The 17,904-nt window shown below is 43.4% G+C and overlaps 1 protein-coding gene across 1 annotated transcript; it reads right to left on the bottom strand.

Annotated features, from left to right (window-relative positions):
* Positions 1–1,971: 1,971 nt before the first annotated feature.
* On the bottom strand, positions 1,972–16,958 carry XK (X-linked Kx blood group). Its single transcript, XM_010571337.1, has 3 exons — positions 16,698–16,958; positions 7,726–7,988; positions 1,972–3,474 (listed from the first exon to the last, which is right to left on the bottom strand). Exons 1-3 carry the CDS (start codon positions 16,940–16,942, stop codon positions 2,651–2,653), a joined length of 1,332 nt encoding a protein of 443 aa, XP_010569639.1. The 5' UTR covers positions 16,943–16,958; the 3' UTR covers positions 1,972–2,650.
* Between the last annotated feature and the right edge of the window lie 946 nt (positions 16,959–17,904).

Genomic DNA, 17,904 nt, shown 5'->3' with positions numbered 1-17,904 from the left:
GCAAAAGCAACGGCCCTCACGTTCATGGAGTGTTTGAACTGTATTTGGTTAGTCTGCACAACTAAGGCAAAATCACATGACAGTAATATAACCCATACAATTTTTTTTTTTTCCCACTCGTAACAGTGATTTAAATATTCCGCTCCCTATGCATGCACTTCAGGAACTTGGTACAAAAATAGGAAGTAATATGGCACATTCTAAAAATATCCATATACAGTAGTCTTCATCATTGGTATGTGAAGTTAAATTGTACTCACTATGTAACATCCTGGACTCCTGGCTGTGTAACTCTCCTACTGTTGACTTCATTGTAGCACAAGCATTTCACTGGCTGAGGTTTGTGAGCTTCCACTGTTTTCAAACGGCAAAATCACAACAGCACCATCACTTACCGTGTCAAAAGTCTGCTTTAAGAGTTTGAGACCTCTCTCTTTAGAGATGAAGTACTTCTACATATGAAGCCACTTTTTTTTTTTTCAAAGCCTAACATTTCAGACCTAGGTACATCTGTAGATAGGCAACAACCATAACTCCCTGATTATTGATGGATATCCACCGATAAAGTCAGATACTCAGTTTTAGTTAAGAACACCCGAAAATTTGGCTCTGTGTGCTGAACTCTGCAGGTTTGGAAGCAAGGGTTACATTTTCACTTGCTCCCTTAACGAGCTACTGAACAAAAAGAAATCTGAAATACTCTTCTACATCTAGAAAAGTACAGAGAAATACTATACTGTACTTTGACATACAGAAGTACAGAGGAATGCTGTAGTGTCTTCAAGGAGTCACTTCACTATTCTATGCTCCTCAGAGAGAGAAATTAGAGCTGAGATGTTTGGTGTCTTCCCCAGATATGTGAGGTACATTCCCATGGCAAACTCAGGCCAAAAATTCCCACTACCACCCACCAATAATTTAATGAGATCTACATACACATACCACACACAGACACATATGAAGCAAAATAAAAAACATAACTCCATTATAAAACTGAAGTATGCAGACATTCATTTACAGTGCAGTAAAGAAAAAAAATAAAATCAGCTTAACTCTTTGCAGCATTGCATGTGACATATTTCATTATAAATGACCTCAGACACCAAACTTGAGACACTTCTAATACAATGATGCTGATTTCATCCTTACTGAAGAACTTCACATCCTCCACAACTATAGGATAGAGGCTAAGCTTAGGACACTAGGAGATGCTTTGGGTCATGAATTATTTGTTTCCACTAGCAGCCATAATGTGTAATACTCAGAAGAAATGCAAGGTACTAAATAAACAAAGTGCAAAAAGCTTTCACTTAATTTTTGAACATACAGTTGTGTTTGTGTATTCCCACCAAATTCTTGGGCATTCATCTGCTAAAGCTTTCTCAGCAACTTGCAAAATACAGAAACACTTTTATTTGTGGTGATATAGTGCACAGAAGAAAAAGTTGATGACTTTCATTTCCTCTTTCAGATTTCAAGCCTGTGATATTTCTGAGGTAAAGAAGTCAGAGGGTTTTGAACTACTGATATTAGCTAACCATAACATATTACAGCCTCAAAAAGAAGGACTCAGTTTCTTTCATCCCCACATAACAAGGCACTGAGTTGCCTGCTTGCTGTACTACCAACCCCCTGACAATCAGGGTAGTGCTCATCTCTTAACTTCAGCCATCTAAAAGGGAGACGGAGAATCAAAACTAATTGTCAAGGCATCTGGTTAACACTGAGTAACAGGTCTCCAGAGAATGATCCATACCACCTGCCTTAAAGGACATTTTAAGATGGGTTGTATTACTCCCTGGAGATGTGCTCTGGAGAGCACCTACATGACCAGTTCACACTATCTGCCCAACTTCTAGATATTTAAAGTTATATAAAGTGAACACCACCCTAATACCAGAACATCACAAACTAAGTATTAGATAAATGATAAGGTCAGAAAAATGAGCTATTCCAGAACATCACAATTAATGTGTTAAATTTAATTCCCTTACTAACAAGCAGCAAATATGAAGGGTAAGACAGCGCAAAGCCAATAAACCCTCTGTCCGTTCTCAGTAACGGTCACATTTCAGTATTAGTGCTGGCTAATTGGCTGTTTCTTGGCAACTTAGAGTACAGTGCATTGTAGAAGTCCAATTCTTAAACCACAGAGAGAAGTATTATCTTATTACACTGATTAGAGTGTAAAAAAGTCTGCAATTTGATCAAAGCAGACCACAGCTACAGTCCATATATAGTAAAGGCCTAAGCTCTGTTTCCATGCTAGGGTGGCATGCCATAATGACATCCTATCTGAAATAAAATGCATTTCCTTCCATCCTCAGATTTCCTGAGTAAGGTGGGCATCAGGCCAGTTTTTGAAGGATGTCTCCTATAATGATTTCAAAATAAGCATGTGATAATAAACCTATGTGCAAAAAATTCTGAAATAGAAGTCTATAAACAATGATTGCTCTCCATACACAAACACACACAGATACACATACTCATACACGAAGTTTTCCAGAAAGGTAGGCTTGTCAGTCATCATGCAGTGCTACGCCTGCAAGAAAGAAATCCCATTCACAAGACACAATGTTCAAGATACACAACATTCCCAGCAGGTGATCTGCCACCTTCCAAAGGCACCTACTTGCTTCCAGTTGTACTAGGCATTGGAAGAAACACTTTGATGAGGATTCCCCTTTTGAGAATCTATTGTCTTGCTACTGCTCCATGCTTCATCAGTATTTTCAGATTTCACCTCTGCCTTGTCTGTCAGTATGGTGGATTTGGGAGGCTTGCAAATAAAGCAGAGGAACTTGAAACAGGACAGCAAACCTTCGGAAACGCTGGATGAGAAAAGCTTTTTGCACGGGTGGCAGAACTGGTAGAACACCAACATGAAGAGGACAGCCATGCAGTAACCTATCAGGAGCTGCAAGACCAACAATGGGGCGCAGACATACAGGTAGATGTCGGTTTTATAGATGTACCACATCAGCAGGAGGAACGCATTCTCGATGAATCGCAGCATGTAATACACAGTCAGTCGGTACCAATTTTGGGATTTGTTAATTAAGTCAGGATCATTGAGCTTCACTTGCACTGCCGACCAGCAGAACATGTTAATGCCAGCATACAGGAAGGTGAGAAGGCACAAGACGATGGTAGTGCCGACCCTGCTCAATGCCTTCTCTATGTTCTCGGGAAATGGGGACTTGCTTTGCCAGAAGAGAATCCATGGGTAGAAGAAAAAACCAAAGAAATTCACTAGCACAACAGGGAGAGTCCAGATTTGAAGGACTGAACTGAAAAGGACCAACACTGTAACCCGTGTAGCAATCTCAAAGCTTCTCCACATGAAAATGCAGAGGTAGGCAGCTGGTTTCACGCTGACATCATAATCATCATACTTAATCTTAATAGCCAGGATATTACAGCGTAAGGCGCCATATACAATTGACAGGAGAGAAAGGACCATAAAAACACCTACAAAGAGAAAAGACAGATCAGGACCTTCAGCTTAGCAGAAGTTAAAGACATTGCATCAGAGTAGTGCAGATGTAGTTGTCTTTGCAGCACTCCCGGGGATTCCCAGCAGGGTGTAACGCCAAAACAGCCATTCCTTGTATACACTTCTTACTCTAACCCTACCTGCTATTTTGGTCCCCATTTGTTACTTTTCCAAGTAGCTAGAAAGAAAAAAAGGCACTTAGCAGTCACAACTGTAAGAGTAACCAACTTGCTCTCAAAGTCTCATAGTACTCCACAAGGCACAGGAGTGCTACTCGCTCTCCGTACAGATGAAAACCAGCAAAACAGAAGCCAAAATTTTGGATTAACTTGAGCATGCAGATACCTCAGTGCTTGTGAAGTTCTATGTCGAAGTAAACTGTCTAAGATCACAGAAAAGCTCTGTGACGGAGCTCAAAATTGAAAGCCAAAGCAGTTTAAACGCAGAACCACCTGCACTTTCTCTGCCTGTGTAGACAGAGATTTGCTGACCTGTGTACACTGTGTTTTCCTGTATATCTGTTTTCTTTATACACCTATCTGTATCATGCATTTAAAGACAACACTCCTTTAAAAAATGTATTTAAATTTAGATCAACTTTCAGTATCTCCCATTTACCCAGAATCCCTCAAGTGAAGGTTTCACAGCATTTAAATTCTGCAGAAAGTGAAGGCAGAGGCCAGTTGTTACCTGGCTTCCCTTCCAGATGCAATAGGGGAAAAGCTTTCTGGCACTGCAGGAGGGAGTCTTCTCTTGCCACATTAAGTAGGTACAAATGTACAAGAACCTTGGATGCATAGAACGAACATTCATCGAGAAGTACCTTGATGTCCAGAAGTGCTAACTGCCCGCAGTTTTGTTAGCATTTGCATAATTTCTTCACAATTTTTACCCACATGCTGAACAGCTGATTTACAGGACTAATTTTAGGCAATCTTAGCATTTTGTCCACACAAGGAACACTTCAAATGCAAATGAGTTAAGCACAGTAAAATTGATTCACACAGTTTTACTTTGTTGGTTTTTTTTTATTATATCTTAAGTCTTTTCAAGACCTGGTCCTTCCCACTTCAGAAATTGCTAAGAGAGTGAATTCTGCTCTAGATGAGCTGCATCACAAATACCTATTACTAAAATCTTACATTCAGATGAAGAATCATAAATTATCTATTATATATATTATAGTTTTCTAAACCGATAATCAGAAACCTTGAAAAATAAGGGCACTTTTTTTTTGGCCTTAAGATATAATTCCAATGCTTAGAAACAACTATTAATACTCAAAGTATGTTGTTCAAACAATGAGAAAAGTATTCTGAGGTCAGAGCTTTATGAGTTGAGAAGAAGCAACTGTAGAAGCATCTTAAGATATCTAGTAAGACCACCTACAAAGCCCAGTCATGAACATTAGGAAAGGGACACTGCAAACACTGGTAAGTTGAAAAAAAAAGAAAACCAAAACTTCTATTCTTGAAGATGGCACTCAATGCTACAAATTTTCATTAAAAAACCCAAACAAACCAACCTACCTTTTTCAGCAGAATAATTTTATTTTTAAATGGTAGGAAATCCGCCTTTTGAGATTATTTTATCACTGTAGGCAACACTTGAAAAAGATAACTGGTGTTAATGGCAAAAAAACCCTTTACACTTACAAAAAGATTGCTCTTAACGGAAGCAGATTGTCCACATTCAATACTGCAGGCTGAGAACTGGCCCTTTTTCAAGGATAAGAGGCCAAGCCACACATCCCCCACCTCCAGCTAGCTGTTTTTGTAATTAACGCTAACTCAGGTCTTTTTGGCACCTCCTGGCCTTGCAGTTCTCCAGGTGGTACTACCTAAGTGAAGAGGTCTGGATAGCTACCCAACAGTGTGTAAGTGGACCTGAGCCTAATGTCAGCCACCTCTTCGAAGCAAGGTTATAGCTGGCTCTCAGGCAATGCATGATACTGACAGACGCTGAAGCATTTAGTACAGGGTGAAGCCCAAATGTACAAGAGAGACTTTGGCGTCTGTTCTGGGAGTGGCAATTACAAAGTCAGACTGGGCATTTCATACAGTAACAAGTTAGGAACTTCTTCCCAGTTATGCTGTAATCAAAGAAAGAGCTTTATGTCTAGAACTAGGACTCAGATTAGGCTATTACATGTGGGTTTCCAATGTTGCATTTCATACAACATTTCTATTCATTTCGTGCTAAACAGTCACCAAAGCGTTATGTCTTTCATCGCTAACCTAGAGGCTTTGTCCTGCTTTTGCAACTCTCTTTAGTTCTCTTGATGTTACACTCTTGGCAGACAGTGAAATGACAATTTGGAGCATGCCAGACACTGGCAAGAATCTGATCATCCAGAAGAAGACATCCAGAGAAATTAATGAATGCCATGAAATACACAAGAAAGATGCAGCATGGCTCTGGTTGACAAAGGGCTAGGCAAGGATGCACACTCTTCTCAGAACTGTTCAATTTGATACTGGAAGCAATAATGAGTTTTAAACAGATCTGAAAGGGACAAACCATGCTATGTAGCATGATGGTAAACAGCTTTAGGTTCACAGGTGATACTGACCTCATTACCACTGACCAAGCAGAATTTACACAGAATGACAGTCAGGGTAGTGTAGGAATCCAGAAAAATAAAGAGACTGATGAGGAGACAAGACAAAAAAAATGTGGAAATCAAAATGCAACAAGAAGAGAGTCATAATTATAACAGAGACAAATGGAAAAGAGCATGGACTTTGGAGGACCAGTGTCAAAGAACAGGGAAGTTGAAGACATCTGAAGTGTGGAAGAAGAGCTGGACTGGCTGTTAGATTACTTTGATGATGCTGCAAGATCAAAAGGTTGAAGTCATGTCCCTATACATGAGAATCCCTGTATACACATAACAAACAACAAGCTGAAACTGTGCTATGCATCATTCCCATTTGCTCTGGAGGCTGAATAATACTGGTGGACAAAAGGTACTACTGCAGAAATGAGCTGGCTAAAGACATTGCAGAAAGTTTCAATATTTCAGAAGGTAAGATACACACAAGAGGAATATGGTTAGGACTCTTGTTTTTCTGATGAATGAGCTCTAACAGACATTGCCATTGTTCCTAAATCACTGATTAAGAAAAAACAACACTTTTTTTTTTTTTTCCTTTTCATTTCTATATTTTAGAATTACATCTGCTATGGAGATGGTTTCTGGGAGACATGAGATGACTACTGCATTTGCTGGTGTGTTCGCTGAACTCCCTGGAGAGCCAGCTTATCTCTGGTTGTTTAACTTTACTTCACCCACAGAGGGTCACTTACCAGTCTGTCATTCAGAATTTATCTCAGCATTGACTGATAAAAGTCAGAAGTAATAGGGCATTACAAATTATTATTAAATATGCAATTTTCTAATCATCTGGAAAACAGCACTTCTCCTTGGCAGTCATGACCAGTAAGGTCAACACCAGTAACAGAAGAAGTACAATAAAAAGGTGACCTTTCTCAAGCAAATGCCATCTGCAGTGAAGTGATTGGAAATTTAGCTAATTGCACTGCTCAGCAAAGGATTCAGCTGCTTTGTTCTCATCCCATGTCACAGATGCCATGGTTATTTGAAGAGCCCACCTTAGCTGTGAAGTACTCAGAAACCATCAGGAGCAATGTCTTTCAAGTAACTACCGCTATGACCTTAAACAAGTACTTTTGTATAAAGACCTCGCCTTTGGTATACTAAAGTTTTCCATTTCCCAAGTTGAGGGGAGAACCCTGAAGTTATTATAAAGGTTTCTCCAAAAATCTTAGTTCCTTACCTTGGTATACTGCCAACCAAGGTACCGGAACTGAAGAAAGCAATCAGATTCACAACGTGTCACCCTAGCCTCAGACTCCCTAGCTGTGAAGCTGGTAAAGATCCCTGGCCTCTCAGGGCCTCAGAGATATGACAAGAGCTATTTTGTGTTTTGGTGGAAACACACCTCCAGTTCACACAGGTGCCAAAGCCCTTTCTTACACCAAAAAGCTGGTTGTCCTATGACCAACTGGAGTAGATTCTTCATTTAGTCTAAAACATGATGGTATAGATAAACTTGAAAGCAACATCACCATCAAAAGCTGTCAGGGAGATGAAACCCATTGCAATATGTGTGGTTCTTGCCCAGGGCAACTACACCTGACTGCTGACCCTTCTCCTCTCCCTCCCACCAAAATATGGAGGTGATAACAACAGCTCTACCTACTTCTGGCAGCCGTGATCTCCTGCTGCAGGACACAGATGTAAAGCTGGAGCGTGAGCTGGGGTGCCGAGCCGAGGAACGCCTGGATCACAGACGCCCTACTGAACGCGGATCTGTGTGTACACAGCTTGCCTTCAGCCTGGCCCACTTCCTTCTCAATTTCTTCCGAGTACCCATCCTTGGGCATCTGCCTCTTCTTCGTGATACTGACATAGGGCTCTTCAACTCTGCCAGCATGGAAGTAAATGTAAAAGACTTCCACACACCTACAAGCAAATCAGTAAATAGAGTAACAGGAAAAAATGAAAGAAAACATAAGTCTTCCCACTCCTTAGTATTTTAAGCCATCAGATACCAAGTAATTTGTTCACAGAGCAAAGCATGTACGTTTTCTCTTCTTGGCAAATTTGGAATAGGACAGATTTCACCCTTTAAAACATGAACTACATGCGGCTGGAGGGCAAGAATCTGGCAGTGGTCTTTGAGCTGCTTGTAGCACTGAGACACAGAAGGCAGTTGTTTCCTATAAGCTGCCCTTGTTCTCTACTGTCCTATTAAAGTCCTTAAACTACCGATCCACTGCAATGTTCATAGGCTCCCAAGCCAGGACCCAAGTTGGAAGTGTTTCTTCAGATTCTCATGTCTTTCTCTTGGTGTTATCCATACACCCGTGAAATAGCAAACCCACTTCTCATACCTTTGCCTTAAACAATTTCAAGACATTGGAGAGAAGCTCAGGGTTTGAGTGGGTGCACACACCTCAAACAGTTGGAGTCTAGTCCTTGCTTTACCAAGCAATGGTTCCAAAACATAAGTAACAATTCATGGCAGCAATAACAAGAACAGACAGTTTAGAGCCTCACAACTCTGGATATTAACATTTTTTTTTAAAGACACAGAAAGAGGAGCTTTACACCTTACATTTGCTTACATTTACTGCACTGTTTAAGGAATATTAAACACAATCTTGCAAAAATATTCTAAATAAGAACATGCAGCGTTTTCAGCTGCCACAGCTCTTTGTACTGTAAACACAGGTGAACCAAACCCTCTTGTTTATGTAGATCTAACTTACCACAGACTAACTTCCAAAGAAAAAAGTGGTGCCAGCACATGCACTCCTATTCATAAATTACATATTGTTGTAACACATGCTGCCTCTACCCATGCACAGAGAATAATCCATACATTTGGGAGGCAATGGAAAAGGGCTAAAGGGGTTGGCAGCAGCAAATGCTGTAGCAACGAGGACAAGTTGGCTCCTTGAGTATTAAAGAAGATAATACATCCTCACACTCATTTATGAAAGGAAAGCTTCCGAAACTTCCTTTCAGTGCCTATTTTTAGTTTGGCAAAAACTTTAGAAAAACTATTCTAAGAGAGTTGCTTGGGTATGAAGGTGTCAAAGGTGGGCTTGGGGATCAAGCAGGACCCAAAACACAAAGGGCAACAGTCAACCTTGTCTGGGAAGTAATAACAAGCAAGGATCTACTGAGGTACAGATGAAGTCACAAGCTGAGGGGAAAGGGAGAAGAAAGAAACACTATTTCTGTCACATAGCATAGGGTCCTAAAAATGCAGGGCCTTCTGTGGAGGAGTCCGTGTACAGCAGGATCATAAAGGATAAATGGCATTGACTACTGAAAAACAAAGCTCCCAAAAGCCCAAACCCAGTGCAGACACAACCTGTTTTCTCTTTTACGCCTAATACTGGTATGGGCTTCAAGAAGAAAAACAATCATAGTGTGAGCAACAGCACTGGTGAGGGCTGGCTTCCAGCCCAGAGGGAAGCTCAGGGGAGAGAAACCCCCACTGCGAGGGCAACTTGTGGCACCAGCTCTGGTCGCGTGTCCTCCCATGGCCCAACATGCAAGGTATCTTCTTGTGTAGGCATCATCCTGATGAGGACTGAGCTGTCTTCTTTCCTTCCATAGTGCCTGCTGGGAAGGCATCTCCTCCACCTGGTTGCCTCTGTAGGTAATACTTGCTAGAATGCAGCATCTCCAAGTCTCTGACAGGTCAGATTTGGCCAGTGAGTTTTTGTAATGTACAAATAAGGCTTATCTTCTGTTTAAAAGTATCTCACAAACACAAAGCACACGGAGCTATACTTGTCTGAGACTTTGAATTCCCATTTCCTTCTCAGCTTGATTTTTTTCAACAATTGCCAAGTCAGAGTCTAACACAGCCTTTTAGGGGAAAGCTCACAGACTGAACTCTAAAGCAGCACTGATAGAAATTCAAATAAAAGCATACTAATTTTTGTTTCAATAAACTTGATTTCATTTTTCCCCCTAACTGGACCACTAGCAAGTTTCACCTGCTCTAGATGGAGAGCAGTTTTAGGATCCTGTAGTACTATCCTTGATTCACTAGGCTTCAGCTACTATTATCACTAAAGCTATTTGAAGCGCCTGGTGCGCTGGAGGCTCCATTCATGGTGGTGACTTCCTATTTTCCCCTTGTTAATCTTTTCAGTCCTGGCCAATCTTGTTCCATGCGAAATAATCCACACAGCCAAAAATAAAGTGTGAAAAATTAATAAAGCACAACAGCTTATGAAGCCAACAAATTGATTTTATTCCAAAAGAAAGATCCCAGAACATTTTTGTCTTGCATAGTATTCACAGCCATCTACTCATCCTGAGCTGAGGGCAAGTCTGAAGTTATTATGAAAAATGAGATCTCAGCCAGCATCAGCCTCTGAACTCTTGCTATGTGTGATCAGAAGCAGATATAGTCTAGGGACCCATCTAACAAATACACAGTAATCCCATAAAAGAGATGATAAAATTCATAAGATGACTGACTATAGAAAATATCATAATCAACAAAATGTTGGGGTTGGGAGCAAACATTTCATTTGTATATATTAGCTAGGTATTAAGTAGCAGTATATTGTTTGTGATGGGATATTTTATGTCCGTATAGAAAAGCAAACACAACGTGAAATGAATGGTCTGATGAGCAAACCTTAGGGCCAAAGGGGACTTTTACCAGTACAACAGAGTAATAAAAATGGTATGTGCAAGCACTCAGATTACATCAGTAATGATGCCCATCTGCTTCCGAGCCCTGCTCATCCCATGCCAGAGTGTCTCTGGAGGTCATGCCTTCTAGGGCCAATAACAAATGTACTCAAGATTCTAGCTGGTGCCACTGCCCAAGAAACTGCTTCAAACAAGAGCAGACTGGCAGCTGATACACTAGAAAGAAATAGCACCAATCTAAATGTTTAAGTAATAAAGTGTGAGCGGGGCAAAAGCACTTGAAGAACCATCCGGGTGAGAAGGGTTCAGAACAGTGATGAAGAATCAATTCAGATCACGTACCTGTGCCATGTTACCACTTTGTCTATGAAGTGCATTCAGAAAGGTTGTCTTTAAATGAACTGGCTTGTTCATTTTTAGTATGAAACACAACTAAAAGACAATGCAAGAAGGCAATTGCTTTGAGCCAGTTTTCTTCCACAGTTACAAACTCCGCTACACAACAAGGAATTCCCCAGAAGGCCCAGTTGCTCACTGCTCATTGCTGCTCTGCTCTGGAGGAACAGGAATGGGAGATCCCAACTTCTGCACAATCCATCTCCTGCAATGCAGTGATGTTTAGAGCCCTTTCAACAGATCCACACATGGTATCAACAGCAGAAGGCATGCAGCTGGCCAGTTTCGCTGCATGTAAAGCAATGACAGTTGCAGTACAGGCTCTGAAGGAACTAAAATTACTTTGAAGAAAAAAAAAAAAGTCAGATCTACTCTCTATAGTGAAAGTTAAAAGGTAAGAAAAAGATGGTGCTGCATTCTCCTCTGCTGCCAAATCTTGGCAGAGAGAAGAGCTATACTTTTTCAAGGATCCTGATGGTGCCTACAAAGAGTGATTCAGCAGCAACACATTTGTCTTCTACACAGTCAGTAGGAGGAATAATCCTATCCTTCTATGCCTGCTGAGAGCAAGCACCTCATTCCCTCTTTTAATCATGGATGTGTGGGATTTAAATACAGGCAAAATAATGGTGGTGTGAAGAGGGAGCAGGCAATGAAAACAGGGACCTTCCCACAGCCAACAAGCGCTCCAAGAGCAAACGTCTATGAGAGACCTATCCACACACACTCAGTGCAAACATAAAAGCAGATTTCTCTAATGACTCAATTTTTAGTAATTCCTTTTCTTTAGGGAAGTGTGCAAAAGACTTATCAGTCCTGCAGATTTACTTACCTGTGTCAGACAAAGATTTGTTCCTCACTCATTGTTCTACCTTCCATCTGCACTGACTTTCTGTTCATCGCACCTTGGACACCTAACACATCTGCTCAAGAATAAAGAAAAAAGAAAAGCCTGAAGAGAGTCTAGGCATATTCTTCCCATCTGGAAAAGAGGGAGATGCATCAACAGTTGTAAAGTTTAGAGCTCGCAGAATCTCCTACAGTAAGGTCTGCCAATGGAAGTCCTACAAGTAAGAGAGGTTTTTAGACCTGTGCTATTCTGAACTATGAAGCAGGTCACTAGGAAAAAGAGACTATCCACAAGAGACAATGCTTCTGCACAACGTGACTGAAACATTATCTGCACCGTTATAGCTTATTAGATTTCAAACTGCAGGATTAGGTGCCCAAAACATTAATGACTCCGATAATTTCAGCCTACAAGAGTTTTTTGGGCTTGGGTTTTTTTTTTGGTTGTTGGTTTGGTTTTGGGGGGGGTGGGTGGGGTGTTTGTTTTTTGGTTTTTTTTTTACTTCCTGCAGCTCACAGAATCTAACTTTGGCCCTAACAGCAAATCCTCTGGCAGTTTGATGCAAGCTTCCTACTGCATTTGTTTTGCTGCAGTCTATACAGTACATAGACACATGTAATTGTTTCTCCTTATGCCTTGAGAAACAAAGCCTGATCCCATTAAAAAAAAGAAAAAGTCTATTGTTTACATTCTTGTCCCATTAAAATCTGAGGAAAACACTCATTAGTGTTCTATATCAGTGCCTGTTATATTGGCTTTCAATTTTTTTCATAAGAGAAGTTCATCATCCTGCAGACAGAGCCATCTCCTGATTGCATGTTCCTCATTAGGAAGAACCTGTAGGCCCACATTCAGCTAACAGAGCACTAGGGACAGTAGTTTCAAAGACACCAGCAGGTGCTTAGCTTTCCTCTCCATGAAGTTGGTATCAGAAGGAACCACTGCCATGTTCACATGAGTCCCTTCTGGATATGCCACTTCAGTACTGTCTTCAGTAAATCAGATAGTAAGGAACCACCACATCCAGCAGACGTACAGTACAATACCACCAACACCCCCCGCTTGTGACTAAGTTCCGACTGTTCAAGTTGGTTTGTTGGAAATCTGCACTCCTCACTTCAGCTCCTGACCTATTCATTGCTTGCAGAATAGAAAAGGGGCAAGCAAGTTAAGAGGGGTTTCTCTGGCACTCTTTATGAAGAGCTATTTGCATTTTGAACAAATCCCTAAGTGCAGAGCATTATACTAGCAAAAATACATCCAATTATTATTTATTGGAATTATAGCAGCACTTAAAACCTCAAGACACTGTCAGTGCTACGAGCGCTGTCCAAATTAACAGGGAACAAAGAGACAGTTCTTGGCTCAGGAGCAGTCAATAATAAGCCAAAAAGCTCATCACAGTCTTCTCTAAAGAAGAGAAAAATGTATTAAATCTCTCATTGACATTGGCTATCGTTTTAAAGTAATTTATTCCACAAAAATTGACTTATGTGGTAAAAGAGTCTCCTTTTACAAAAGAAAAAAAAAAAAGAGGAAGTATCCAAAATATATTTTCTAACTATCCAGACAAATTTATGTGCTCACAAGGAGTGGCACTGACCTGAAATGCTGCAGGAATCCCCCACAGTGCTCAGAAACCTGCAGTTACTTTGTTCCAGCCAACTCTCTGCATAGTCTCCGGCATGCCTACATCGTAGGGATCAGAGCCAGGCCACCAAGGGGTATAGGAATTTTACCCTACAAATCGCTCCAAATTTATGGAGAAACTCTTAGGGAATGGCAGAAGGAATTAAAAAAGGGTGCATTAACAGTACTCTCCCAGTACAGCGAAAGTCCTCTCCAGGAAGAGGGATGCTTCCTAATTTTAGTGCTTCCAGTGGCAGCAGCAGGACAGCAAGTGCCTCCTGAACAGGTGGAGCGTGGGTGTTTGGGGAAGGTGGTGGTACGCAAGAAGGTTTTATAAGAGAATGTACTATTTTCCCCGTCGCACAGAGGATTCAAAATAGGCTAGATCATTTGGCTTGCAAAGATAAATACCCTCCTTCCCTGCCAAGATATTTCCATACCATTCCCTAGGATTCAAACTTAACTTTTTAAGGGAAAAAAGAAGGGGAGAAAAATGTCTAGCTTTTAAGATGATGAAGATGACTCACACAACATACATGGGCTGTCTGTAAAGCAGTGCACTGATATTTGAGTATTTGAGTCTGAACAGAGAAATACTAACTATCCTGTATCATGTCACAAACACAGTAGAGATGGTTAAAAAGTTAGTGTTAGCTTTTTTTAAAGCCAGAAAAAGCAGACTGCCCTCTGTTGAAGCATGCCATCTCACACAGCCTAAAGGCTCTTGAACATTTCATTCGGACGCAGCAAGTGGACAAAGCTGGGGCGGCTCTACTGTCTATAGGTCCTATTTGACCTAATTTGACCCAGCTTACCCTAAAAGGCCCTGGGCTATGCCAGTGAGACCTAAGAGAGACCGAATACAGGGGATGGAGTGATGCTTCATACTGGGGAAGCAGATGACTAACAGCAGCAGGACTCTCCGGTGCAAAGGAGCAGAGGTTTGCCTAAAAGGATAGGACAAAATGGCTCCAGGGACAATGGTCCTTATCAGCTGACAATGGTTAAAGCCACAGTGAAGTGACGATACAGTCAAAAAATATTTTGCCTTCGAGCTGTCACCTCCGACTTGTGTGTATTCCAGTCCACACAGGGTAGAAAGCCCCCTGTGCAAAGTAGGGAAAGGTAAGGTATTTCACATGCTGAAAGCAGTTCAACTTTTACAGTGCAGATCTACACCTGATGGGAAGCAATCTGGTTCCTCTTGACAGATACAACAATGTTTAGTGGCAGTGGATAGGAACACAAGGAAGAGAAAAAAAAAAGACCTTTAATGTCTGTCTCAGACTGATCACTTTGCCTTCCCACACTTCTGTACTGTATCCTACAAATAGACACATTTCCCCAAATTTAAAAAGAGGTTGTCATCTATGAAGCTTTCCCTCTTAATTTGTAGAGTCCCTCCAGCCTTTAGCAGGACATAAGTTTTTTCAGGTGGCACGAGTGTACTACCCTCTTTTTATTAGTAATTATAATTTCAGTTATCCTGAGCCCAGAGAGACGTTAACATGCATCACTTACTACTGCCTAAATGATGCCAAGGGCACTGTGGCACAGGCGTGCTGCAACGGTTCCAGAACATCTTCAAACCTGGAAACATCAAGTTCTTCAATCTTTGAGAAAGGCAGAAGTGCAGAGCTAGCGACACACTCATACACTGCAGCATCGAGGGGAGGGAGAGGGCTTCCGTATGCCCACTAGTTTTACAGCTGTGACTGCAGCTGGGAGCTCACCAACAAGCAGAAAGTGTGTTCTGCACAAGATGAGACTCATGTTGTAAACAGATAAACTTGATGTTGAGAAAGAAAGAGAAAGTGAAATCATGATTGGTTGTTAAGGTCAAAGCAGAAGCCTATGTCTCTTCCAGATAATTAGAAAGAAAATCCTCTAATTTGTTGTTGTTGCTTTCATTCTTTGTTTGCCTCTTTACATCTTGCAGCTTGACATGACATTCTTTCCTTGTCTGACCTCAAGAAATTGATTTAGAATGACAAAAGTAATGAACATCATTTTTGATAGGTGCTTTCTCTTTGGTTCCACTCTTATTTTCCAAAGAATTTTGTTCTTAGCTTGTAGAAAATTAGAGCTCTTCAAGAACTTAACTGTTAAGCCATAACTTAAGTCTCTTTGAAATATTAAGAAAACAAACAAACAAACAAAAAATCCAACGGTTAAAAGCAATGGTTAAAAGGAATTCAATGTTTTTGACGTGTAAGATGTTTTGTAACATCCAAACTGTTCACCCTTATCAGTGTGAACAAATCTTCCTCTCCCACACTGTCCAAGAATTTCAAAAAGTTGGGGGTACTTCTAGCCTGTACTACAGAGATACTGTATTTAATTCCCTTTCTTTTTAAAGAAGGGATCTGAACGTGAATTTAAAACGCAAGCCCCCAGCAAACATTTTGTCATGGGATTGCACCACCTCTGCAACTTTTCACCTCTCTGTTGTTTTGGGTGTCCCCCCCAAGGACATTTTCAGTCAGAAGTCGAACTGGAGTTGAAAAACCTCCAAAGCAATTTGAGGCAAGCAGCTCACTTTCGGAAGGAAGAGACAGACTACAGCATTACTAGTATTTCCAAGGTGCACAGACGGGATGGGTACTCTCGCTGTTTTAAGCCAGCAACGGGGTTAAGTCTTCCTTTCTCCCTGGGAAGCAACCTCAGGGTAAAGCGGTAGGGACAAACCAGCAGCCAACAGCCGCCGCCGGGGAGAAAATAAGGAAAATAAGGGCAGAAAACGCCGGCAGCAGGAGGGAGCGGGCTCTCCCCGGCCCTCGGCAGGGCCGCAGCCCGCCCCCGGCCGCCCCTCCGCAGGGGCTCAGCCCGTGTGTGTTCCCCCCCCGCCAGGTGCTCACTGAAGGGCAGAAACCACCCCGCCCCTCGCCGCCTTTTCTGCCTCAGGACATCTGCAAAGGGAATTATTCCTCCCGCAGCTTCAGAAATAAGAGCGGGAAGGATCTGATGGCGGCTAGCACCGGGGCAGAGCAGCAGGCGCCCGCCCGCCCGCCACAAAGGCCGGGGCGATCCGCCCCCCCCACCCCTTCCCCGGCCCGCTGAGGTGGGTAAAGGGCGGCGGGGCGAGGCGGGACGAGGCGGGACTCACCGACCTGACGAGGGGCCCCAGCTGCAGGAGGTGCAGCAGCAGCACCAGCGGGCGGTCGCGGCTGACGTCGCGGTGGATGAAGACCAGGCTGAGCTGCACCAGCGCGCAGGGCAGGAGGGCGAAGAGCAGCGTCAGCCACTGCCACATGCGGTCCCCCGCCGAGCGGTACGCCCCGCTCAGGCACAGCGCGGCCGCCGTCTCGGCCACGAAGAGGACGAGGGAGACGAGGACGGAGCCCGGGAATTTCATCTCCTCCTTCCACCACCACCACCACCACCACCAACCGGCCCGTTCTCGCCGCGCCCCGGCCCCCCCCCCCGCCGCTGGGGTGGGGGGAGGCGCCGTGCGGTGCGGCGGGGCGCCCGCTAGGGGGAGCCGCCGCGCTTCACCGCGGCGCTTCACCGCGGCCTCGGCCCGGGAGGGGCCCCGGAGGTCGGGTCCCTCCGGCGGCGGCCGCGCTGGGGCTTCACCCTGGCTTTTTGTGGGGGGAAACGGAGTGGACGGTGCCCGGTGGTGCGTGGGGAGCGCCCCCTCATCACGGCCGTGAGATACGTGACTGGAAGGAGGGGGGGGATTGGTGGGTGGAAAGGTGGGGCTGCTCTTCAGGGGGACGTGGGCGGGCTGGGGAAACGGGGTGAGAGGAGGAGGCGAGGGCAAAGTCCTGCACCTGGAGGAAAGCAACCCTGTGCAACAATAAAAGGCTGAGGGGCAGCTGAAAAAGGCAAAAAAGGACCTGCGAGTCCTGGTAAGCCTCCCCCCTGATGCCCTTTTACCACTTTGTCAGGTGGATCTTACCCTTGCTTGTCAGGCCTTTCCCTTCAAAGGTTCCCAGGACTACAAACCCCAAAGCCTGCCGCGACACCAGCAGCATTTGCCTGCTGTCCCCAGCAGGAGCCAGAAGACCACCCCGCGCCTCTCTCCCTTGCCACCAGAGCTCTGGAGTCATTCTGGACATGCGTAAGGTCACCCTGGCAGTACCACTGATGCCCCCATGGACAAGCAGCAAAAGGTATTAGCCCAAGGGCAAGACAAGCCTTTGCAGTCTCTCCACAACATCCTGAACGCGACCGCCTGGCAAGAAACAAAGCTCCTGAGGTACCTAGTCAGGCTGGCAGGTGGTGCCTGTATCCTGCGCAGGGGGAGTCTTCAATCACCACCACTTCTCCTCTTGGTGCAGGTACTTTGTTTGTGCTCAGCTGGCTCTGATGCCT

Source organism: Haliaeetus leucocephalus, unplaced genomic scaffold, assembly GCF_000737465.1.
Source record: "Haliaeetus leucocephalus isolate CR32 unplaced genomic scaffold, Haliaeetus_leucocephalus-4.0 Scaffold317, whole genome shotgun sequence".
Lineage (NCBI taxonomy): Eukaryota > Metazoa > Chordata > Aves > Accipitriformes > Accipitridae > Haliaeetus > Haliaeetus leucocephalus.
The sequence above is the reverse complement of the archived record's forward strand: the minus strand, read 5'-3'. Positions and strand labels throughout refer to the sequence as shown.

Excerpts from the sequence above, each read along its gene's own strand:
- XK (XM_010571337.1), bottom strand. The coding sequence starts at position 16,942 with ATGAAATTCCCGGGCTCCGTCCTCGTCTCCCTCGTCCTCTTCGTGGCC. Across the intron at positions 7,989-16,697 it reads CAGCTGGGGCCCCTCGTCAG|GTGTGTGGAAGTCTTTTACA; the intron begins GTCGGTGAGTCC and ends ATTTGCTTGTAG. Across the intron at positions 3,475-7,725 it reads GGAGATCACGGCTGCCAGAA|GTGTTTTTATGGTCCTTTCT; the intron begins GTAGGTAGAGCT and ends TTCTCTTTGTAG.